Here is a 26,425-nt window from a genome sequence, read left to right on the forward strand (position 1 = left end):
TTAGCTAGCTAGAAGGCTAGCTCTTGGGGCTACGAGCTTTCTAAAAAGTCTGTGGAGCAAATTACTCCTTAGATTAGGCTACGAATAGGCCTACTGCACGTGCAGGAAGGTATTACTAAGGAAGGAGTGAGTCTTTAAAAAGACTGTTTATAAAGAAATGAATATCTGAATGATAGAGGAAACAAGAGCAATGGCACAAACTCAAACTCGTGTTCAAATGATAACAGTCCTCTTTTGATTGGTGGATCAGGATCGAAACAGTATTTGATTTGCTTGTGTCAGTCCAGCCCCTTGCATTTCGCCACTGAGGGAGCTTTCACTAACCAGTGACAGGTCGGCGGTCTTTGTTTTTCTTTAATTTAAAAAAAAAAAAAAAATTCTCTGTCTGTGACATCGTGCCCCCCCGGAGAGTGTTCTCGCCCCCCCTGCTCTATGAAGCAAATTATATAACATGAGGGAACATCTTAATCATAATCAAGCTGAAAATCTATTCAAAACTAAACTATCATAACATTATAATTAGGGTTGCAAAATTCCGGGAATATTCAAAGGTGGAAACTTTCCATGGGAATTAACGGGAATTAACGGGAATAAACGGGAATATACGGGAATTAACGGGAATTAACGGGAATAAACGGGAATTAACTGGAAATGTTGTGGGTAATTTATACTCACTATATTTACCTTGTCATATACAGACATAAAAATAAACATTTTGTTTTGTCATAGGCTGATTTGAGCCCTGAGGAAACTTTGGGCACTTGACCATTGATCGTTGTCATTCTTAACATAGGTCTTTGCACAGTATTTTCAAATGTACACAGCCTTTCCTTCTACATTGGATGGGGTGAAATGTCTCCACACATGAGATAGTGCATGTGGCATTGTTCTGTAGAATAAGAAGAGAAAAAAGTTTGTAAAAAAACACTAATGCAATGCCAGAGATATAAATAGTAAGCCAATCAATTGGAATCGTCTGTAAACATATTTTACAATTGATGGATAAATGAATGGAAATACCTGCCTCAATAGCCCTGCTGTAGAGTGAAGGATGCTGGGAGTTATCTGTGCATGTGATGGAAGAATGCACAGTGGAGGGTTGAAATTCAACGTGCAGCGTGTGCTGCATTCCATACATCTTTAGAATAGAGTTTTGAATGATGTTTTTATTGCTCAGCGTTTAATTTGCTTATTTTTTTTTTTTTCAAAATTCCCCAAATTCCCGAGCTAAACTTCCCATGGAAAGTTTCCGGAAAGTTTCCGGAAATTTACCGGAAACTTTCCGCCCCTTTGCAACCCTAATTATAATAGATATGAAATCCATCCATCTACATTTCTATTTACAACTGGACAAACCTTTCTAGTCTTAAACTCTCACAGTGCTTTATTCTACATTCACCCCATTTTAAGATTCAAGATTCAAGATTTTTTATTGTCAAATGAACAGAGATAACATGAAGTAGTCACTGTCAATGAAATGCTTGGGTCACACACTCTCTTTAAGCAATGCTCAGTCATTTCAACCCAAAAAAAATTAAATAAAAATAGAAATAGTATAAAATAGAATGAAAAATAATAAAATAGAATAACAATGAAATAGAATATCAAAAATTTAAAATAGAAAATAAAATATATACATATAAATTTATTAAAACAGCGATTCACGACTTTTGAAATGCTCTTGGAATTCGAAAAAAAAACATAACCTCTTTATTGGAGTGCAGCCCACACTTAGCACTATGGGTAATACAGCCAGCAGTCTAGGGATCATGGGAAACGTAGTGAAGAATGGTGCACTTAGCTACACTGGCAGACTGCATGAGAGGCTAAGAGGAGGGGGTGCATTTCCAAAGCCCGCCTCCAGTCCACTCAACCGCCAGCACAGTCGCAGTATCTGGCAGCATCTTTATTCCTCTCAGCAAACCTGGCTTTGTGTCCCCATTCCAGTGGCTCTCCATCTCTCCCAGATTCCTCCCCATCAGACCTCCACTGAGCATGCAGCCCCTACGTCAGAGCAGATGGAGAGGAGGAAGAGGGGGAGGGTAAGAAACAGAGAGAGAGGGGGGAGGAGGAAGAGGGAGCTGCATGTGTCTCCTGTATCCACGCCAGCATCACTGCCACGCCAGCTTTCGTCACCGGAAAACAACGACGAAGAGCTTCACACAACAGAGGGAGGAAAAGAAAACACCAGCAGCAGCTCCTCCTTCACCACCAGATGTGAATCCACAGCTTAGGCCAAGACGCCTCTACCTTCCTCGGGCATCTAAAAGCTCCCCGGACACAGAAAAAGCTCTCCCAGGCATGACCTGACTGAGGCAGACAGCCATCAGTCGCTCTCCATCGACATGGGCAACCAGGAGGCTAAGCAAAGGAAAGCTGCGGCAGCATCGGGAAATGGAAGCTACCCATCACTGGATGAAGGATGGAGAGAGGGAGGAGGGGATGTGACAAAAAAGGGAGGAAAGAGGCTGCACGGTAAGCATGGAGGTAAAGGAGCAGGCAGCAGTGGAGGAGGGGGGATGCATGGCACAGGACCAGGCAGGAAAAAAAACAAATCCGAGTCCAAGCCCTCTGTTTTCTCCATCCGCAAGAGAAAGGGCAACCTGAAAGGGAAAGGAGACCCATGCTCCTCTGTGACAGGCTCAAAGGAGGACGTGTTAGCATCACAACAAGATGAACTGGACAGGACCAAAACACCTGATCTGTCAGCAGATGAGCTCGGACAGTCGGACACTGAGGCTGCTTTCCCCGAGAAGAGGAAGAAAGTGGCGCCGGAAAACAAGGATGGAGATGGAGGAGGAAGAGAGCCGAGTCAGGAGGTGCAGCGGAAAACCTCGACAGCAGCGACCTCTCCCGCAGAGAATGGAGGGCAGAAGGGAGGGAGCTCGGGGTCAGACACTGATATTTACAGCTTCCACTCTGCAGCAGACCACGAGGATCTGCTAGCGGACATCCAGCTCGCTATAAGGCTGCAGCACCAACAGCAGCAGGGGGTGGTTAACTCGACTGGGGAAGTACAGGGAGGGGGGCAGGAGAAAAGGAAAAGGAGTAATGGAGTAATTAAATTAACTCCTCCTGAGGAACTTGACCTGACCCCAGAATTAGAAGTGGCGTCTGATGCGCTGTCATTCTTAGAGACAGGGACTCTGTCTGGCTCAGTTCAGGACATGGACCAGCCTCCAACAATCAACCCCACCTTCCCCACAGAGGTGCAGGAGAGCAAGGAGGAGAAGGTGCAGAAGGAGGAGGTGGAGTGGCTGGAGTTAAACGAGAAGGGACAGAGGGAGAGAGAGAGAGAAGCCCCTCTTTGTTTTGCCACAGGCACAAAAGAGCAGCATGGTTTGGTACAGCAGCCCGCTTGCACGGCAGTCACCATGGCTACTGTAGGGGGGGTAGCAGTCAAGCCAGTCACCATGACAACCAGTGGCAACAGCTTCCCGGATCACATACCCCCAAGGGAGGAGGAGGAAGCTGGAGGCGAAACCCCTCAGGAGGAGAGGGAGCCTGGGGGGGATATGGATCTCAGTCCTCCTCCCGCAGACAGCCACAACACAAGCACCGAAGCCACCGATGGGCTGAGGCCAGGCATCCTGTTCGAGGAAGGTGAGGGTCCGTTGGGCTCGGGTACTAGTGCAGAGTCCCTCGAGGACTGCCTAAGTGCCGGCTCTGAGCACCACTCTGCTTCGGCCAGCACCGGTGCCTCCCCCTCCACCCAGCGGTGCAGGAGGAGCAGCATCTGCTTCACCCCACTGCCTCCCCAGGAGAGCCCCACATTGGCCAAACGACTCCTCAGGTCCACCCACTCCTCCGCCTCCTCTAGCCCTGTGGTGAAACCCTACCCTCCTATCTTCCCCTCCTACATAAAGACCACCACCAGACAGCTGAGCTCCCCAGGACACTCCCCAGCCCTGTCCCCATCCCACAGCCCTCTGTCTCCACGTAGAGTCCACCATCACCTCCACAGGTACCTGTGGTGCTGCTGCATGATTCTTTCAAACTCTTTCATTGTGATTGACACCACTTCATTTAAGTTTTTTAAGGAACCTTGGATTTGATTTAAACTTTCCATCAGCCGAGTAAAATTGCAGATTGTGGGTTCACTTAGATTATCATTAAGAGATTATAATTCCAGTTTATTACAACTTGTCCAATGTAGTTTTGGACGTTGTTTCAGTAACAGTGGCATCACCATGTTAACAAAGCAGTGTTGGTGTCTTCTATGTGTATAGCACCACATTTGATCCTGAGATATTTTTTATTCTTTGTTTTTTTTTATTTTGCATCTGTGGTGTGTTTGATACATCATCAACACATCCACTCGCTTGGGGAGAAGCCTGTGCAGGATCTCCTGCTGTTTTCACACATGAGCTCATTTCCGACAAAGTGCGAAAGCTCTAACTCGTACATTTGCATTCTCACATACAGACCCTCCGAATATTGTCAGGAGATTATCAGGAGTGCAGTGCATCTGAAAGCAGCATTTCAGTTTGATCTCTAAATACAGTGGTTTAAATCATCTGACTAAACAATTTGCTTATGTATAGCTATGGGGTTTTGGGGTGGAATTGGGGCACTGTGGCCTTTATTGATAGTTCTAGGTGTGACAGTTTCGAAGAGTAGGGAAACTGACAGTTTCTTCCCCTGCCACACTTTGTTGTGCTGATGTCTCCCAGCTCTAGAGCAATTAGAATCAGGCCAGAGTTGTTATAAACTGGAACTGACCTCTCACTTAAACCTTCAACCTCCCCTTAGTTACTGTTTCACCCCCTGTCAAGCTTTTCCAATGGGCTCTGAGGGTCTGCAGGACAGGCTCCAATAGGGTTAGGGTTAACCCCGCTGATTATCTGTGAGTTGGTCAAAGTCACTTGTTAATGCCTCCTTCTGAATCTCGCAAATAACTATTAAAAACATGTTTGACGAATACATTCACTAACATGTTAACTTAAGTGTGGTTCAGTTAAAAAATACACTGCAGATGCAGCTTTCAAAGGACAGTTGACTGAGTGAAACTTCATGCAATCATCCTCCAACATGTCACACTGACAAATATCTCACACCTCATGTGTTCATCAACAAAAGCAGAAACACACCGGTTTATATTTATCATGGGTGTCCGTCATTAAACTGCATAGTGCTACATTTAGAGATGTCAGTGATCATTTTTGGCGTAGATGAGAGACGTGTCTGTGTTCATGGTGCAAGAAGCAGTTTGGTGAGCCAACACATTCACTTTATCATCGCTGAATATTGAGAGGAATAATTTGCTTTTGTTCAGCTTTAGAATCCGTCTGATGATGCTATCACCTCAGTGCAGGATGAGATACTTGACAGGCCTGCAGTGCCTGTTTACTGTTGCTTATATATAACTGGACAATCACAGATTATTAGACCCATCAAGAGCCCATTTAATGGAGCTATGTTGTTAAAAGTTTCTATGTTTGAGGTACCTATACTACAATTTACATCAAAGTTCAAGTGTGTAGTTCCAGTGTTTGATAATTGTATTCTTTTTATTTCACAATATCAGACTGAGACAGCAACAACAATCACAGAATCACTTCCTCTTTAGAAATTTGTCTACAAAGTAAAAGCACACAATTTGATTTGTTGCTACAATTATTTATATAAAGAGCTTTTATTTTGAAACGTTAAACCTGGTTCTAAAGATCCCGATAGGCGGATAAACCAGTTAGGATCTACACAAAGTTTTTTGAACTTCACTCTGCACCATAGAGTGTTCATAAAAGGCTCTGCACACAACATCCAGTGACAAACAATAAAAAGGGACAGTACATTGTAGAACTGTTTGAGGAGGACTCACTAATGCAAGAACTAATTCGGAAGTAACATCAACCAACACAGGACAAGCAAACAGACCATTACAAACATGCAAGTTTACAACTGACACTGCACGAGGAACGACACTGACTGAACCAATACTATGCATGTTTGATCCTTTTGACTTTTGACTAAAAAGTTATAATTAGCTGCATTGCATTCAGTAGGGTTTTAATCTTTACCTCCCTCTTATTTCTACAATACCTCTGAGTGCTCCCATGATGGCTTCCATTAACCTCCATGACGATAGAAGTCAAAGCAAAAAAGAATCCTTATATCCAGTCCTTCACACTGATACCTTGTTATGTGGTGAAGCAGCGCTACACTGACTCAGTCAGCAGATGTCGACTGTAGTTATGAACCTGCCATCGGTTCCTCTTTCAGGCAGTTTTCTCTCCTCCCCCTCTGCCGCTGCATCCTGAGCTCAGCACCACCTCAGACGACTGTGATTGGTTTAAAAAAAATACAAACATTGCCACTCCTTTATCCCTATAGCAGAATGGTAATTTGAGCAGACAGGGTCTCGATATGAGGCTAACGCAATGCAGTCCCCAACTCCCTGCATTAAGAAGCAGTAATGACACCGACAGCTTGAATGATGTTCTTGAGGTTTCTGACTGAAAACTGACTCAAATTTGAGGTCTGTTATTCATCTTCATTTTTTTCATACCATTTCATAAATGGAAGCAACTGTCTCAAAACATTCAGCTCACTTATTCCAATACATGATCCAGCCTACAATTTGACAAGATAAGAAGTTTAATTGTAACATCCACTTCCACTGTGAAAGCTAGAAATTTTTATGTTGACAGGATGATGGCTGAGGGTCAACGGGTCCGTAGGCAGCGCTCCCGCAGCCTGGCCGGGTCTCTGAGTCGCTCAGCTGACTGGACAGAGGAGCTCGAGAGGAGGCTGAGGAGCAGAGAGGAGGATGGAGGAGGCTCTGGTGGTTCAAGAGAATATCTGGATGGCTACAGAGGAGGAGGCAGCCAGCCCCTATGTGCGACCAGAAGATCTTCATGTGGACAGGTTTCCACCTGCGGCTTTCAGGACGTCTTTACCGGTGAGTACAGGGCCGTCTCAGCTCTCAATTATGTCCATGATTACCACTTCCTGTGGGTGAGAGAGTCTGAAACTAAATGTAACAGAAGGGTCTTAATGGCGCTGAGGATAAAATAACTGATTAAACCTGAGAAAGATTTCTGCATCTTGAGGAGAGCAGCGAGAGGTCAGCTTACAGCGGAGGTCAGTGGTCATCCAAAACACTCATAGCCTCTGATAGGAAGTAATCTGTAATTAAACCTTGTGCTGACAGAAACATTTAGGTTGTGTGCAAGTCAATGGTCAAAAACCTTGAGCTGCCACATCCACCCTGTCCATGGTAAAGTTAACCTTGTTTCTCTCTGTCATTCCGGCATGTCCAGGTCGCACCTTGCTGGAGAAGCTGTTCTTGCAGCAGCAGCAGGAGGAGCCCGAGGAGGCAGAGAGGCTGTGCTCCAGGATCCTGGCCATGGGTCTCCTGCTGCCGTTCACCGAGTGCTTCAGAGAGAAGCTATGTGACAGCCCTGCACACATCACCTCCACGTCACCAGCCAGGTTCGACGTAAGTAGCCGCAAGTCATACACATTATATTTCCAGCATTAGACATGTTTGTCCTGAGTTGTTTCTATATATATTCTTGACATAGACCTATTTGCAAATGAGGCGTGTGCATATTGTGAGTTTACTGTCTATGAGTCAATGCATATCCATAAATGCATTAGCAAGACATTGTGGGGTCACAAAAGCAACTCGGTGACTCTGATTACATGCTGATTTGAGTGAAACATCAGTGACTTACTACACTTATGGAAAAGCAGACACACAATCACAGAACTGCGTGCACATCTAAAATGATCACTTGCAGTCTACTCTGTAAACTCCCAAATACCTCATATTTTATTATTTTGAACCAGTATCATTTCCCATGTTATTCATGAATGGTCCTCTTTCAAACTGTCTCCACAGCATGACCAGTTGTATACATGGGCAGCAGTCAACCAGCCGTCACACTCCCTGGATCTGCTTGATGGGAGGCCTCTTGGGCAGATCAAGGGTTCCTTGCCCCCAACCAGGCCTGGCTCAGACAATAGGAACGTATTCAAATCCACAGAGGCTGGTAATAATAACACATGTCTTGTTCACAATGTTCATACAGATTGTCATCAAACCTGTCATTTGTAGCGATATGAATTCAAATTCAGAAGAACACAGCAGATTTTTTTTTGGCAAGTGAATGCAATATGCTTCTGTAGATTTGTCTGTGAAAGACCAAATTTCTTCACTGATCTCAATCAAGCTTTGTGCATCGACTCTGACCTTTGCATTTGTTTCTTCTCCCCTTGTTTTGCATTTTTCTGTCTTCTGAATGGGATCATTCTTCAGTATTTTTTGAGGACAATCAAGGTCAGTGGTAACATCTTAACTTGATAAACCACCCTGAACCATGTTGGGTTGAGGGTTGGCTCCCTGGTATTAAGATGGTTGTGGTTTTGCCAAATTATTAGGGAAACCAAAACAGCAGGAACAGTCATTCACAGTTATTAAACTAAATCTTTGCACACAGGAATACACAATAAATGGTAAATGTTCCGTTTTTATTTAGTAATTTTCTAATCTTGATGACCACTAAAAGTGCTTTAAAGTACAGTTTTGCCATTCATCGATTTACACACACATTCATACAGTGCATCTATGGGAAGCACTTGTTTCTATCAGGGGCCATTCGGGGTTCAGTATCTTTCCCAAGGCAACTTCAGCACATTTTCACACTGGTGAATGCTGATTTTACTAAAGTCAGTGTATCACGACAAAAATGTAAATGTCAGTAAAGCAAAGATAGTAACAGATTTAATAATCTTTGCATTTCATTAATTTTGCATTTCATCATCTTGTTTAAAGCACTACAAGTTATCTACATCATTATTTGTTGAGACAAGCAGCTCATTGGCAGCTACTTCCTTTTATTTGACAACAAAATATAAAAATGTAACAATCTAAATCACAGCAGGTTGATAGATATGTATTATGTACAGTCACATCATGCTTTCATGTGTTCATAATCACCCATAGGAGTGTGGTTGTGTTCTACTAACCTGCTGATGTGTGTGTGTGTGTCTCTGCAGAGCAACCTGCAGCCAGGTTGGGTTTAAATCAACCACAGGAGGAGAGTCAAGGTTGTCTGGTCAGTCACTTTCATTTGAGGCTGTTGTGTTTTCTTTAACAAACTCTTTGTAGACTGTTATACAGAGTGCAATGAAGGTTTTTTTTTTGCAAAATCTACATAAGGTGGATAGGTTTACCTTTTATTTATCCATTTCAATTTTATAGGATCCTTCAACGGCCAAATTAAATTATGAACAGATACATGACTCTATAACCTTTGATTCTGATGTGATGGCTGAAACTTTAGGAGATAGTCTGATGTCAGAAGATGATGATGATGATGATGATGATGATGATGATGATGATGATGATGATGATGATGATGATGATGATGATGATGATGATGATGATGATGATGATGATGATGACGATGACGATGATGATAAAGCATGTACGTACACAGTTTAGAGAACTCAGACGGAGGGATTGTTGTAACTTTAAGGTCATTGTTGCTTTGCAGCTCAGTGATGTTGTGTGGTGGTGGGTTCTCAGGCACACAGAGGCCGGTTCCACATTAAACAGCTTAACTAATATACACATGGGCAGGTAAGGTCTGAGCTCACCTGGCTTTTAAAGGATATAGCAAATGGCCCTCTGATTGGTATATAGTATGTTACACCCAAACCACATCAATGATTAACTGAGAGATTTGGATGTGGATGCAAACTAAATGCACTTAATCATTTGACCTGTCAAAGCACTTTACCTCATCCAGCAATATGAGGATTCTGTATCCTAGGAGGCTTCTGCTTGCAGACTGGAAGAGTCAAGTATCCTTCTGATTAGTCTACAACCTGCTCTATCTCCTGGCACTTATATCAACCCTTAGTTTTTGAATTGGATTTTCTTAGATCTTGCAAAGTCTTCTTAATGGAAACAGAAATTACGAGAGACAAGGAAGCTGATGCAGTCAACTCCAATCAGACGCAACAGTCCTATGACGCACTAGCTTGTCTCTATGTTGAACCAGTTGAGCTACAGGGTCAGAGCATCGGCACCAAATGTTGATGCTGTACATATTCCTCACTGGTATAGCAATTTATTTTGGCATGTTGTTATGAGAGTTTATATTTCCCAGGGGACCCACAGAGTCACATATCTCAGTCAGAGTAGTTTTTCTGAGCAGTGAGTGATTCTTATTTTTTCTGAAGAATTGTTATTATTGTTATTTGCAGGAAGAGCGAGTCCTACCTTCAACCAAACTGAAGGAGAAGCACATTAACGTCATCCTGCAGCTGGAACAAACCATAGAGGACCTCAGGACTAAGATCGCTGAGCTGGAGCGACAGCCCCCTCTGCTGGACAGCGACAGTATGAAACCCACCGCCTCCACCACGGATAAGGAGTGTGGGGGGGAGGAGGGCTTGCTGAGGGATGTGTGTGACGCCCACCTGCAGACAGAGGCCCCTCCCTCTCCGGGCTGCCTGGAGGCCAAGTCGGTTCAGACCTCGCCCATGGACGACAGCTTTAAGTTCACAGTGCCTTGCAGTGAGTCGGGTGGAGAGCCCCCCCCCCAGTGTTCATGTCAGCAGCAGCCTCCTCCTCTGCCCCTTCCAGCAGGAGCAGAGGCCTCTCATCCAGCACAGACTGGGGCACCTCCTCCTCCACCTCCACCACCTCCTCCCCCACCCTTCCCAGTGGGCTCAGTGCCTCCTCCACCACCACCACCTCCACTACCACCTGGTTCAGCATTTCCTCCTCTTCCTCCTCCTCCTCCTCCTCCTCCTCTTCCTGGTGGTCTCATGCCACCCCCACCTCCTCCCCCTCCTCTGCCTGGTGGCAGTGCTCCACCTCCGCCGCCACCCCCTCCCCTCCCTGGTGGCACTGCCCCTCCCCCTCCTCCCCCATTACCAGGATTCGGAGGCCCGCCCCCTCCTCCTCCACCACCACCACCTCCAGGCTGTGGGCCTCCTCCTCCTCCCCCTGCTCCACCAGGAGCCATCTTCGGTGCCCCGGCTCTCCCAGGCGGTTTGGGCTCGCTGCCTCCTCCTCTGCCGTTTGGGCTGTTTGCTCTGGGCCTGACTCAGGAGAAACCCCCCCGGAAGGCTTTGGTGGAGCCACCCAGACCCATGAAGCCACTTTACTGGACCAGGATCCAGCTGAACACCAAAAAGTAAAGACATAAAGTAGCGACTGTTGTCATGACCCCACGGCAATTCTTATACATTTGACATTTTAGTATAAAGCAGGAAAGGTTCAGAAATAGGAAGACATCAGACATTATAACCTATAACCTAGATTTTGTTTGCTGTTTTTCTTTTCTATTGAACCTCATGAAAAGCTGCAAACCAACACTGTCCAAGTTTTTCTCTCAAACACTTGACCACCCTCCTCTCTCTGTGGCTCTCAGCTCTGAGCTTATTGAATCCTGCAGAAAACGTCATCCTTTAAAAACTCCTCACACACATATATAGTTTCATTTTTAAAAAGGCTCAGCCATTTCCTGAAACAGCTGCTCACATTGGTTTTTATCACACATACATGAGGAAATTGTGAATTTATTATGGAATATGTCCAGCAGCGGATTAATTCACATGAGGTGATCTGTGGCAGCAGGATTCTGTGTTTCAAGCTAAACTTCAGTATGTGTGTCATTTTAAAGTGAAGACAGAACGTGTGTGTGGGGCTTTATGTGATTAGATATCATCACAGGAGCTGCTGGTTGGAGACAGTCACTGTCGGTCTGATTCCGCTCATGTGGCTTGTGGACAAGAAGAAAAATATAAAAAAGTCAAACATTTTCTGAAAGTGATGGTCATAGGTTAGTTCAGTTTTCTTGCTGTAGGAAAGTGAATGCAGATCAAATGTCTCTTCTTACATCAGTTTCAGCTTTAACACAGAAAACAGATTAACATCTGTTTGGGCATTGACCTTGAGATTTGCTGGTTTCGACCACATCCATGTTCACATGTTGTGTGCTGACTGAATCTGTTTTTGTTCAAACATCCACGACTGGTTTTAAATTGCACAGCCGCTTGCCTGCACATGAACGCAACCCCTATATGACATCAACAGCATGTTCAGTGGTAGACTTTTTAAACAAGTCTGCAACCTCAACTGCATTTAAACTCCCCAACCATTATGATACAATAACTTTGGTAAATTAAAGGCAAATATATCACCAGACTGCTTGGAAACCCAGGGCTGTTTGGAAACTTCTGCCGAAAATGTTGGACAATGATGTGTGATTTGAGGCAGTAAAACATGACAAGCTTTAGAGAACTTTAGAGACTTTAGAGAACAGAGGAAATGTGATTTATCAACATTATCTGACATTAATAATACTGAACAAATTCAGAGAGAACTAATGTTATTAACATATAAACCTATTATATAAAAAATCCAGTATTTGGAAGCTTCTACAGTAGAATAATGCACGACTGTGTGATGGAAGCTGTCATGGAACAGTGCGTCAAAGCCCTGTGGTTTTTACACACTGGTTATCTTTACCGTTGACCTTCACATGAAGTAAGTGCTGTTTTGTGTTTCTTAGAGAGGTTTCTTCTTCATTGGTGTGGGACACAATTGAGGAGCCTGACATGGACTTTGAAGAGTTTGTGGAGTTGTTCTCGAAAACAGCTGTGAAGGTTAAGAAGCAGCCGCTCTCCGACACCATCACCAAGTCCAAGGCCAAACAGGTCAGTGTGTTTTACATGCTAATCGCAGAATTCTGACCTATTGATTATTGCTTCTTAAAACTAACAGGTTTTACATGGCTTTGAAATTCTTTGCTTGAATGATTAATGGATCATCTCTAAGGCTGACCAGTCTCAGTGTGTTTGTCAGGACACATATGACAAAGCCTAGATTGCAGTCACGTCTGTTTTTTCAATTCACGGCAGCAATTGTATCCAAGTTATACAATTACAGGCCGGCTGATGCTCAAGGAAGTGGTTCTACAAATAGGTCGATACATATGGGATTTTAAACAATAAGAAATGTTGAAGTTGGTTACTTGAATCTGCATATTTAAATACTGACCTGGAATCCAAGTTGGTGGCAACTTTGTTGTGTCTTAGCCAATCAGATATCAGACAATTAATAAGAGGTTATTTACCAGGGACTTTGTAATTTTGTTATTTGGTCAATGACATGTCATATAGGAAACATGCAGGAAAAGAAATGACAATGTGTTAGAAGTATAAATATATATTACTTATGATATAACATTTATCATATGTATTAAAATAGTATGAAAATTTGCCAATTGACAAAATATACAAATGCTTATGAAGCTACTGCCCCGAGAACCATTTCATTTACCGTTAATATTCATGGTCATCAAAGGCAGATTTCGAACCATAATGGTGGCCAGGCACTTCAGTATGTTAGTTCATTCCCAGACAGAAGCTTCTAAAGTATTCCCCTGATAACTCATCATCCAGTGCCAACGTTTATCCAATTGTCCGTCATGCAAAATCAACACAAACCGGTTTAGCATTTCTCACACAGTGGGTGCTGGATGACAAAACTACATATACTATAAGCGTCTGAATCTGCTCCTTTGCAGGTTGTGAAGCTTCTAAACAACAAGCGATCTCAGGCAGTAGGAATCCTCATGTCCTCCCTGCACCTGGATATGAAAGATATCCAGCATGGTGAGTTACTCGTTATGTCGGCTGCTCCTTTCTGCCGGATTACTGTGATGGTTTTGTTTCTCTAGCGATGAGTTTCAAGTTTCAAGTTTCAAGAGTTTATTGTCAAATGCACAATTACATTAAGCTGTCGCTGGCAATGAAATGCTTGGGTGACCGGCTCTCTTATAGCAATGCTCAGAATATTACAAGCCTTCTTCCTACACTGCTGGGTGTAGAGGTCCTCCATGGATGGTAGCTCCGTCTTGCTGATGTGCTGGGCAGACTTCACCACCCTCTGTAGAGCCTTACGGTTCAGGGCGGTGCAGCCAGTCAGGATGCTCTCTATGGTGCACCTGTAGAAATAGCAGAGAATCCTGGCATCCATGTTGAGCCTCCGCAGCCTGCGGAGGAAGAAGAGCCGCTGCCTGGCCGTCTTCCTGATGGAGTCTGTGTGGTGGGTCCAGGTCAGGTCATCACTGATGTGGACCCCGAGGAACCTGAAGCTGCTGACCCATTGATGGGGAGGGGGGGGGGTGTTCTACTCCACGTCTCTTCCTGTAGTCCACGATCAGCTCCTTCTTTTTGCCGACGTTGAGATGGAGGTTGTTGTCCTGGCACCAAGATGTCAGGGCTCTGATCTCCTCTCTGTAGGCCTTCTCATCGTCGCAGGTGGTCCACACCACCTGTTGTCTGCCTGTCAGGAAGTTCAGAATCCAATCACTGAGGGCGATGTTGAGCCCAAGGTCTCTGAGCTTGGTGACGAGCTTCAGGGGCACAATGGTGTTGAATTCTGAACTGTAGTCAATGAACAGAATTCTCCCATATGTGTCCCTCTGGTCCAGGTGGGAGAGGGCAGTGGGAAGGGTGAGGGAGATGGTATCTCCAGTCGACCTATTTAGCTTGTAGGCAAACTGAAGAGGATCCAGAGAGTCAGGGAGGGAGGAGGTAATGAAGGATTTGACTAGCCGCTCAAAACACTTCATGATGGTGGAAGTGAGTGCTATTGGGCAGTAGTCGTTCAGGCAGAGGATTTTTGTTTTTTTGGGAACAGGGACAATAGAGTTGAGGCCCCATGAAAGACTGAATAACAATGGATGCAGAGACGTCTCATGGAGAACTTACAGTATCTGGGGTTATTTCCTGACTTCAAAGCAGCCTGGGGTTCTTTATATAAACCTCCTCTGGCAAAAAAACATGCTGATCTACTGCAGAAGATCCTTAACAGCATCATAGCCTCTGTACACATTCAGTCTACAGAGTTGCCTTCTGATCACACCTCTTCTCTGTGTGGATTGTGACTATGTGGACTCACTGACTCCACTCATGTTATTTTTGCAGCTCCCACTTGGGCAAGATGACTTCTTATTTTGCTTATAGTTTTGTGACATCATAATGTGTCACCATATTCACCCATTTTCCACCTGAGCAGGTCTGAGCAGCCAGACTGGTTTAACTTGCCTCTGTGGTTGAGCAGAGGCTGTAAAGCCACTGTGAAGAACAAACGTGCTTTAAGCCTCTGGACACAGACACACCTCCTGGAGAATGTCCGTGCATGTCTAAAAGCAGCTTTAGAATAAATCTGACAGCCTTATGGTTGTGTCGGAGAGGACAAACTTATAACAGACTTTAAAGAAATAAATATTGAGAACAAATAATGTTATTTTGTGAAATCACCTTCCAACCTTCTCTCTCTCTCTCTCTCTCTCTCTATTTCAGCAATCCTGAACTTGGACAACACGGTAGTGGACCTGGAGACCCTGCAGGCCCTGTATGAAAATGTGAGCATCACAGTCTTTGTCAGTTTATGTTGTCTGTCTGGCAATACTGTATGTGGTCATATGTTTGTGTTACTTTCATGTATGCTGAGAATAGTGATTCGCTTGTTTATTTGAATTGTTACCCAGTGCATGACAGTTGAATCTATAAGCTGTTTACATCAGTATAAGAAGCACTCACCACACTGCAGACAAAATATTACCAGCCAAAATTTCAAGCGTGGATCAATATTAAGCGGAGAGTAAGAGAATAGTGCTCAGGGAATCTCAAAGAAAGGATAAAGCATCACATCCCATCTTCCAGTGGAAACGATGTCCCTGAATATCTATTGTAGAAATAATTCATGAAGTCAATAAAATATGAAGGGACCTCACAGTCTCGACATGTATCTCTGCTGGTGTCTCGGACATATCCACACGGATGAAGGAACACCACCTTCAAGTCCATTTCTGAAATCTAAAGGCCAATTGCTTCTGTGTTGATGCTGTGCCGCAGAAATGGAACCTACACTTGGGGCAGAGCATTCATAGTTGTGTAAGGGTGTGTGTGTGTGTCGCTCAGCAATTACACTGCTGAAACGCTACCGGGCGTGGAGCCGAAATACCAGAAGCCGTTTAGTTTCTATGCTACTGTGTTGATTTTAATTATGATTTAAAAATTTAAATGATGTTAAAGGGCAATTACTTTTGTTAAAGGACTGCAACGAAGAAAAGAAAGATGTTGGCCGTGTTCTTTCCCTCAACTCAAACTCAAAAGTGGAAGCAGGAGAATCAGGAAATGCTGTCTGTCTGCCGGTCCACTGGATCTAGATTTTTTTATCTGGATCTACAAAAACTAGCACACACTCATCAGTACCAATCCCATAAATGAAAACATAACCTCATGTGGGAAGTAATATGAAAGCCAGGGTTATCTCATGCCTGGACTACTCCATCTCGTTATGGAGGGCCTCCCTTCATTCAGGGGGGGAAACTAACAGAGTTCTGAATGCAGTAGTGTGTCTCGCCTTCAATCAGCCTAAAAGGACACATGTCACTCGGCTGCTCATCAACGTCTACCTGCTGCTATGGCTGCCAATTCAAATTCAAGTCATAAACACAGAGCGACGCCTTGGTCTGCCCCATCTACTTAAACACAATCACCTCTCCATTCCTCTGTTGAACGTCTTCTGGTGTTGCATCCCTGCACACAAGTCAGTCACTGTCCATACTGTCCATAAGGGCTGCTGTGGCTGAGGGGTAGAGTGGTCGTCCTCCTACCTGAAGGTCGGCGGTTCGATCCCCAGTCTGAACCATCTGCATGCCGAAGTGTCCTTGGGCAAGATGCTGAACACTGAATGGCCCCCCCATAGAATAACAAAGTGCTGCAAGTAGATGCACTGTATGAATGTGTGTGTGAATGGGTAAATGTGAAACTGTACTGTAAAGCGCTTTGAGTGGTCATCAAGACTAGAAAAGCGTTATATAAATACAAATCCATTTACCATTTACTGTTCTTGTCAGTGGTTCCCTGATGGCGGCATCCCTCTCTTTCTTTAGGAACCTCTTACAAACGTATCTCTCCCGAGAGCACCTCCTTTAACCCACTGATTATATCTAGTGCTTGTTTCAAGGTCTCTTAAGATGCTTTCAGACATGCACTGAACCCCAGATAATCCTATTCTCCGGAGGGGCTGTATGTGAGAACGCAAATGTCCAAGTGAGAAGCTGTGGACATTGCTCGGAGTTTCTCCTGCCAGCGCCCTCGTGAGAACTCTGATAAGTGTCTGCGCCAATTTTGATTTGCTTTAAACAAAAACATGGAATCTCCATAGCAGGATTATTAATTTGCATCCCACCTATTGCTGCGTGGTTCACGTGTGAAAGTCCTGACCCAACTCCTCATACATCCTTCGGAGTTCATGTCTGAAAACGGTTCTACACCCCAAAGCTAGTGTTGTTCCATAGTCGTAAGTCACTTTAGGAAAAAGTTCATGGCTGGTTTCACCTCTTGTTAGTATACCCAACAGTAATTTTGTTATTCACTTGCATCTCTTTCAGAGGGCACAGCAGGAGGAGCTGGACAAGATTGAAAAGCACATCAAGTCCTCTAAAGACAAAGAGAATGCTAAACCTCTGGACAAACCTGAGCAGTGAGTTATTCCTCAACACTTCAACATCCAATGAACAGACATAGTTGGAAACAAAGGGTGCAAATCTCACAGGACCTGTGAGAGAGTCCGTGCAGAGGTGATAGAGCCACAGCAGCCTGTGTTTGTGCTTTGTTGCAGGTTTCTCTACCAGCTTTCCGTGATCCCAAACTTCTCTGGCAGAGTTTTCTGCATCCTTTTCCAGTCCAGCTTCTCCGAGTGCATATCGTCGTTAACGAGGAAACTGGACACGCTGCAGAGAGTCTGTGAGGTGAGTGAGTGGTTTGTCTTCGGCATGAACTCAACACAGCAAATGATGACTCTGTGTACATGATGGAAAGATGTTTTGGGGTTTTATCACTTTCATCTCCCACTGTGTGTTCCCTTTATTTACCTCGCCCCTCCTCGCCCTCTCTATAGTTAGATTTGTTTAAGGACACAGACTTTGGTTTCCTCTGCAGGCCTTACAGGACGATGAGAGAGTGAAGCAGGTTCTGGGTCTGGTCCTGGCCTTTGGTAACTTCATGAATGGTGGTAATCGAACCAGGGGCCAAGCTGATGGCTTCAGCCTGGACATTCTGCCCAAACTGAAAGATGTCAAGAGCAGCGTGAGTAAAGAGGGAGAGATCCTGAAACAAAATGCAATGGAACTTGTCGAAATGTAGATTTTCAATCTTGGACAAACCGTGCTCCTTACTGCCTTGTGCCGAATATATAGACTGTGTACTATTTAAATAGTATGTGTAAACATGACAATATAGTTACATTTGTATCTATGTAACATTTAACTTATTGGTCGTTTGAAATGTCGCTGGTCCCTTTCATGGATGTACCCAGGACAAAACCAAATCAACTCAGAGTTAGGAGCTAATCCTCAATAATCTGTTCTCTCTTTGTGCTTGTTGTGGCATGAAGTCTTCCTTCATCAGTTCACCTTGTTAAGGCAGCACAGTAAAGTAAAACATTACTGTCAGATTTAGAGATTGTTCATCCTCGCACACATCTTAAGAAAGGAGTAATAACTGCTGTGATGTGGAGAAAGTAATTCATGCATTTCTGTCACTACTTTAAATGTATAACTGTGTTATTGATTTAAATCTATAACTTGAATAACCCTATGGTAGAAATGAGCTGTAACACCATGTCAGCTGTAAATAAGTCGACTGCTGTGTTTGAATAACGTTGTAGATCATATTTTTTGAGTTACCCCACAACAGACAGAAATCCTGTACCTGAACATCATATAGCACATTAGTCATGTTGAATCATGTTAGTGTGGGTTGGGTCTGACGAGTGTAAGTCAGGAAAGAAAGAAAATATGGGGGTGTGGAGGTAGAAAAGAAGTGAGCTTTCGACAAGGAAGAAGATTGTGTGGAATGAAGATGACGATATCTCTAATTCTGCTGCACTGATTATACTGTCCTGATTCTGTCCCATCCTGACTGTGATGATGTATTTGTGGTGGACATTTTCTCTTTGTTAGCTGTGCTAAAGCACGTCACAGAGAAGCATTGGAAAATCTCCACTCTTACACATTTTGTCTTCTCTACACATGCAGGACAGCACGAGAAGTCTTCTGTCTTATATTGTTGCTTACTACCTCAGACACTTTGATGAGGTGAGCTGCTTTGCTTTCATAATTCCTCTCATACTGTGACTGTACTGTATCTCATTTCCCATCATGCCTTCCTTTCACATGTGGCTCATAATAAGACCATATCTCCGACATCTGAAAACTGTATTCTTCATATATATTAAACTGGCAGCCATCAAACTGTAAAAACGTGTGTGTGTGTGTGTGTGTGTGTGTGTGTGTGTGTGTGTGTGTGTGTGTGTGTGTGTGTGTGTGTGTGTGTGTGTGTGTGTGTGTGTGTGTGTGTGTGTGTGTGTGTGTGTGTGTGTGTGTGTGTGTGTGTGTGTGTGTGTAGGACGCTGGCAGGGAGACATGTGTGTATCCCCTCCCGGAGCCTCAAGATTTGTTCCAGGGTTCACAGATGAAATTTGAAGACTTTCAGAAAGACCTGACTCGACTCAGGAAGGACCTCAGAGGTGACACACATGCAAGCACACACACACACACACACAAACAAAGTCTACATTGTTATGGCCTGTGTGTGTCTTTCACAAAATGGCCTCTGAATGAAAATTATGTTTTTGAAGGCCTAAATGATGATCTACAATAGTCCTTCTTGAAAGGGCAGGACAGTTTTACTTATGTCAGTGCCACTCACCACTTTTCCTCTGTAAAAACACCAATGCTGGCCAAAGCCAAAGTCGAAAATGTCTTCCTCCTGAATTATTGAAAAACTCATGATCTTCTCTGTGCAGGAAAAAAATCACCCAACACAATAATATGCCTCCTTAACATTAAACATGAATGACAAAAATGCAAAGCTGGTCATCAGAAGGACAGTTTAGCTCAGCATCAGATATGATAATTATATATATTTATAAATGTAACAACACATTTTGCATACATGTTTAGTTTTTGTTTTCACTCAAAACATACAGCATAAGAGTATCTATGCACAAACCTTACTGTACTTTACATGCTGCTTACGTTTAGATCCTAAATGTATTGTTTTGTGCTTTATTTTTGTCAGCATGTACATCGGAAGTTGAAAAGGTGTGCAAAGTTTCGGATGAGGATAACTTGCAGCCTTTCAAGGATAATATGGAGGAATTCCTGAAACACGGTAACAGACTAAACCCATATATGTATGTATGTATGTATGTATGTATGTATGTATGTATGTATGTATGTATGTATGTATGTATGTATGTATGTATGTATGTATGTATGTATGTATGTATGTATGTATGTATGTATGTATGTATGTATGCATGCATGCATGCATGCATGCATGCTTGCATGCATGCATGCATGCATGCATGCATGCATGTATGTATGTATGTATGTATGTATGTATGTATGTATGTATGTATGTATGTATGTATGTATGTATGTATGTATGTATGTATGTATGTATGTATGTATGTATGTATGTATGTATGTATGTATGTATGTATGTATGTATGTATGTATGTATGTATGTATGTATGTATGTATGTATGTATGTATGTATGTATGTATGTATGTATGTATGTATGTATGTATGTATGTATGTATGTATGTATGTATGTATGTATGTATGTATGTATGTATGTATGTATGTATGAAAGGAGTAATAACTGCTGTGATGTATATGTATGTATGTATGAAGAGAAACATTGTGAATTGGTCTTTCGGTTTATTTCTCAATGTGTTGTTCTCAGATTTACTCTCACAAACTCCATTTTAATAGAGTAACCTTTTTAGTTCTGGCCGGTCACCTGGACCAACTGTTACTCTCTGTAATATGACTCTCTAAATGGGAGATTTAATACATTTTAAAGGTCTATTACACTGTGCCTTCATATCTGTATCTATGGCATGAGGGGGCAGGCTCAGGCAGAGGCGGTCTTCATTTGCATGGCCAGTGGACCACGCATCACAGAAGTAAACAAGGAAGGGAGACGTTTATCTTTTCACCTGAATAAATGGACGACAGCTGCTGAAAATAAACCCAGGGACCTGTTTGTTTTGACCTTTTCCATTTTTTTTGCTCTCTCAGCGAAAAGTGAAATGGAGACGCATGAAGGTCAACTCAGCAGCACTCACAAACTGTAAGAACAACCTCCTTTAGTTGTCATATTTCACCTGTCTACATCCCTCTAAGAGAGGTGTGTGTTTACATGATGGTGCTGATTCACACAATCTTGATGTAGCACTTGAATGTTTCAGAGAAAGTAATATAAATATATCAGATAATAAGGAAATCTTATTATTTTCCAATACCTAACCAGTGCTCCTGTTGTAAGAGGTCTTACAGCATGGCCACAGATGTAAATGGGGCAAGAGTTACTTCCTGTTAATAGCACAGCTCTAGCATGGTTATATCATCATGCTAAATTAATCTTAACTATAATGTCTGACTTTTTCAGTGAAGTAGCACATATTCCAAAATTGTAAATGTAATTTGCTAAGACTGCACTGCCCCAAAATATGAATTCAAGACTAACTGTATGGCTGCATGTTAATAATTTTGCTGGCAAGTATTCACAGAATGAGACTGTTTTCAATAAATGCTGTTATTAAGAATAGTAAAGAAAGTTTGTTACATATCATTCAGATCAGTCAGAGAATTTTCCTGAAAATACTTGAGGACAAACAGAGACATGTCCTGAAGACACAGAATGACTCGTGCTGAAGACACTCTGGGACAGACAAAGACTTGTCCTGAAGACACTCAAAGACTTGTCCTAAAGACAGACAAAGACATGTCCTGAAGACACTCACAGACTTGTCCTTAAGACAGACAGAGACTTGTCCTGAAGACACTCACAGACTTGTCATAAAGACAGACAGAGACTTGTGCTGAAGACAGCTAGGGACAGACAGATACTTGTCCTAAAGAAAGACAAAGAATTGTCCTGAAGACACTTACAGACTTGTGTTGAAGACACACAGGGACTTATTTTTGACTCTATTGCCAGCTGTACTGGCTGCCAGCACACTCAAGCTTTTTAACTTTTTAGTTTAAAAAAGTACCCTCAGGTATCACTGGGACATCATGGACATTACACCCATGTGTTTCCACACAGCCATTGACAGTCATGGCTGTAGGTCTTCGGGTCCTTACATCATAGTCTGCAGACTGTGGCTCATTTCTGGGATCATATAGGGAAAAGGGTCAAGGTGTGTCAACTTGACTTTGTGTCTCGTCAGGTTCATGGAGCTCTCAGTGTTCTTCTCAGTGAAGGCCAAAGGAGGAGAGAAGGAGGTCTCACCCAACACGTTCTTCTGCATCTGGCATGAGTTCTCCTCTGACTTCAAAGACCAGTGGAAGAAGGAGAACAAAACCATTCTCAAGGAGAGGTACGTTATCTCAAGCTGCTCTACAATCTGAGACCTGGCTGTGTGTATGTGTAACATTGTGTGTTGTGCAGGTTAAAAGCAGCAGAGGAGAGCTTCCGTCAGGCCAAGGAGAAGGCTTCCTACAGCGTCAAACCTAAACACGCCTCTGGCATCGTAAGTTCACCTTTGTTCCCTGTTTTTTGGGGCCTCCTATTAAAAAGTTCCATAAGATCCATGAAGAGGATGCTTTATGAAATGTACTTTCTAGGCACCTTATAAGACCTGTACACTGGCTATTCATGTAGTTATCAAATCAAAATATTAGACTGGTTGGAGTCGACCGAAAGACATTATATCAGATTAACAACTCTCAACAGTGGTGAGACACTTCTCAGAATGACTGGAAGAAATCTCTGGCTGAACCAGACTTAATGTTGGCCGCCATCTGTCTCGACCGGTTGGGGTGAGCAGAGAAAAATAGCGGAGAGAGGAGAGGTGGGTGTAAAGAGGGGAGAGAAGAGAGACCGAGAAAGAGAGGACAGAGAGACTAGGAACAGTTGTGTAACCGTCATATTTAAGCTCTGTATGACTAGTTGTTATAATGAAAAAAAAAAAAGGCATATTAATTGATGTAATGATGCTTTTAATGATAGCTGCACCAGTTAGACCATGCCAGGTTCAACTCCTCTCAGCCAAGAATAGAAATGTGAAGCTGCAGTGACACAGACTCACCAACACTGGAGTCAACAGCATGAACCTCCCTGATGCTGGTGGTGTGATGGTGTGAGGAATGTTTTCTTTTCACTCTTTGGGTTGAGTCTATTAGAGTAGAGTATATCACCATGTCCATCAACATTCACAGTTTACTATCTTCTAATCATTACTCCCAGCATCATAATGCTCCATGTCCCAAATGTAAACAATGTGAGTTCACTGAACTTCATTGACCTCCACACTCACCATAAGTAAATCCAGTAGAATCTTTGGGACGTGGAAGAACAGGAGACTGGCAGCATGAGTGTGCAGCTGAAATGATGTCGTGCAGTTGAGAAAATAACCAACATCTGGTGGAGTCAATGACACCAACAATGGAGACTAAGAAATATTGTGGAATTCTACCGGGCTAGCTACATTTAACAATCATAGTATAGTTACAGATATTGCGTTCAAAATACATTCTTAAAAACAGATTCTTATCCCTTTCCACTATCCAGTAACGTATGAAGATAAAGCATCAATACTTTTACTTTTTATACTTGCTGACTATAAATCCATTACTGTAACATTTTGTACAGCAGTATATTTATTCCTTGATTAAAGGACCTGAACTCAGATCTGTGGTGTACGCCAGAAATACAGGTCCACTATAATGTTATTCATGGTGAAGCAATGCTGAGGGCTAGCGCCAGTGCTAACCACTATAAGACAGAATGAAACTGTGATGCCAGCAGTGAACCATTGGTGCAATCTCTCTGCCATGAGGCACACATCTATTTGTTAACACTCCAAAAAAAAACAGTATTAAATATATCAAAATATGTACTTGCCGTTGTTCTGTTTCAGATGTTGGACACGTTTAGTGACGTTTTTATGATGTGTTTTTCACAGAAAGCCAAGCTGGGCATGAAGATCTGACTCCTGGCACGTTTGTTTTCCCAACTGTGGGCCCCAGCAGTGAGTCAAAGACAAACAGTATGAAGAGGACGGAAAAGAAAACGGAAGGGACAGCACTAATGTGAACGACATGTACTGTATGTGCAGCTGTGCCCACTCTGGACATCTTGTTTGATCACTGGTTCATTTGCAGAGGATCAGTTTTTTCTGCTCTGTCATCCTGTTGCCTTATGTTGCTTAGTACAACACAGTCATGGGAGGATGCTGCTGCTGCAGGGGCCAGTGGGCACAAGGAATCGTGGACTGCTGGGATCAGTGCAGCTCACACACACGACATACATTATACATCAGCTGGAAGAACTCACTGTCTGTGCAGCCTATAAGCCCACATCATAATTTTGCCGCAGAATGGCGAAGTAAGACCACAATGTTTCAGGAGCAATGAATATGTTGAGCACTTATTCCCCCGACTGTAACCTCAACAAATCACCACAAGCTCAGCGAGGAAGACAGCTGGTTTAAAATGTGACATGCCTCAGTATTACGTTATAAATATGTTAACTGCCACTGTCTGCCAGGGCACATAGTGTTATTTCAGTTTAATTCCCTAACTCTCACTGTCAGTATTGCTCAGTTTGCCTTGGCTATGCAATAAGAGAAAAAAACATACATCCAGAACTGAGCCTGTGCCGGATTCACAGCAGTATTGTCCCAAACAGTGACGGAGACTTCAGTTCATGTTTTCTCATAATGTGAAAATCCTCAGGATTATAAACAGTTTATAGAACTTGAGCAAAGGGACCTTCTATCTTTCCAGCCCAATGATTCCATGCTGTAGGTTTTCAGGAACATCAGCTTGATCCACATTAGAATTGCATTCATTTGCTTTTGTTTTTCAAACTCAGATGTCAGAGCAGGCTTTTATTTGGAAATGCACAGAGTTATCCCTTCAATAAATTAAATTTAGCTTGATGAGCTACTTGGTGATGTCCAGCATGAACGCCAGGTTTTTCCTTTATCTCAATGAGTTGTTGAACTCCGTAAATGACCCAACCATTTCACCTCACTGTGGTTAATCAAATCTTTATCTTCCACCTCAAGCTCACTCATCCTTGAAGTGTTTTTTGTTCAGCCCTCTGCTTCTGACCTGGCTTGTAAAGACTTATATCCTCCCCTCTCCAGATCCAACAGTGGCAGTGATCCCACAAGCAAAAACCGTCTTGTTATTCTGAATCGGTTATGTCAGTAGTTTCCTCACAGGTCAGGGAGCTCCATATAATTAATCCACTCTGTGATGGTTCCTCAAGAAAAACTGACACTTTGGAACAATTTGACTTTGTCCCCAGCAGCAACAAGACTAAACAAATCAGCAGCCATTGATGAAAAAGACAGCTGGTTTGACTGGCATAGAAAATAAGCACTTGTAGGGACAGTCAGTGATATACAGACTTATTCTGGCTTTACTGTACAAGTATTAAAATGGGGTTATAGACAACAGCCCAGAACACACTTGGACTCACACATTACCACAATGCTGCTGTGAATCTCCAGCCTGACCTTCCAATCAGACTGCACCTCTCAGTAGAAAGTCACACACAGTATACACCATTTACAGCACTGTTGATGGGCAGGACAAGTCAGCTTACATGTGTATTTAAAATATGTTACAATGATATGCCATATCATATCAGATACAAGTGTGTGAGTTTGCGTGTGTGTGTGGGGGGGGGGGGGGTAGCTGTGAGATGAAGGATGTGTATCACACTATGAATCACAGCTCTTAAGTTTTCTTGTAGAGTTAATGACTCTATTAATGTAAAATAAATGACAATGAGACACATTTTGCGTTTCTGTCAATGATGTCCTCCTCTGTTGGCTCGCATGCTATTCACAACAGGAACTTAATAACTGTTTTCTGCAATAAATGTTTCTGTATACATCTATGTGCGCAGGATGCATGGGGTACGGTTGCAGTGTAAATTCTGTAAAATAAAGAAACTTGAATTCTGCATTCTTTTGATTGATATATCATCTGTAAGATAAGGTCAGGGACGTGACTGAAAACTAACCGTCAAGGCCCTGAAGTCAACCCAGAAGTGAATGACTTACCCATAGCCAACAACTGAAACACTGAAATGGTTCTCCAGAATTTAGGGAGCTGAAGTCGTGGAGTCACGTCAAGGCTGCACAGTGTTACACTAGCTTCTGATAGATAGATAGATAGATAGATAGATAGATAGATAGATAGATAGATAGATAGATAGATAGATAGATAGATAGATAGATAGATAGATAGATAGATAGATAGATAGATAGATAGATAGATAGATAGATAGATAGATAGATAGATAGATAGATAGATAGATAGATAGATAGATAGAGTACTTTAT

The 26,425-nt window shown here is 42.9% G+C and overlaps 1 protein-coding gene across 1 annotated transcript; it reads left to right on the top strand.

The window, feature by feature from the left end:
- The first annotated feature begins 2,345 nt into the window (after nucleotides 1-2,345).
- Nucleotides 2,346-24,056, top strand: fmn2b (formin 2b). Its single transcript, XM_061095362.1, has 20 exons — nucleotides 2,346-3,964; nucleotides 6,651-6,901; nucleotides 7,263-7,441; nucleotides 7,847-7,997; nucleotides 8,264-8,284; nucleotides 9,004-9,062; nucleotides 10,219-11,156; nucleotides 12,537-12,681; nucleotides 13,554-13,641; nucleotides 15,337-15,398; nucleotides 17,436-17,527; nucleotides 17,666-17,795; nucleotides 17,986-18,132; nucleotides 19,083-19,142; nucleotides 19,453-19,573; nucleotides 20,128-20,220; nucleotides 21,139-21,190; nucleotides 22,293-22,442; nucleotides 22,514-22,595; nucleotides 24,030-24,056. Exons 1-20 carry the CDS (start codon nucleotides 2,346-2,348, stop codon nucleotides 24,054-24,056), a joined length of 4,467 nt encoding a protein of 1,488 aa, XP_060951345.1.
- Nucleotides 24,057-26,425: the final 2,369 nt, after the last annotated feature.

This window comes from Limanda limanda, chromosome 21 (assembly GCF_963576545.1).
Source record: "Limanda limanda chromosome 21, fLimLim1.1, whole genome shotgun sequence".
Classification (NCBI taxonomy): Eukaryota; Metazoa; Chordata; class Actinopteri; order Pleuronectiformes; family Pleuronectidae; genus Limanda; species Limanda limanda.

Coding starts and splice junctions, on each gene's coding strand:
- fmn2b (XM_061095362.1), top strand. CDS start 2,346: ATGGGCAACCAGGAGGCTAAGCAAAGGAAAGCTGCGGCAGCATCGGGA. Junction 13,642..15,336: donor TATGAAAGATATCCAGCATG/GTGAGTTACTCG, acceptor TCTCTATTTCAG/CAATCCTGAACTTGGACAAC. Junction 19,143..19,452: donor ACCTCAGACACTTTGATGAG/GTGAGCTGCTTT, acceptor GTGTGTGTGTAG/GACGCTGGCAGGGAGACATG.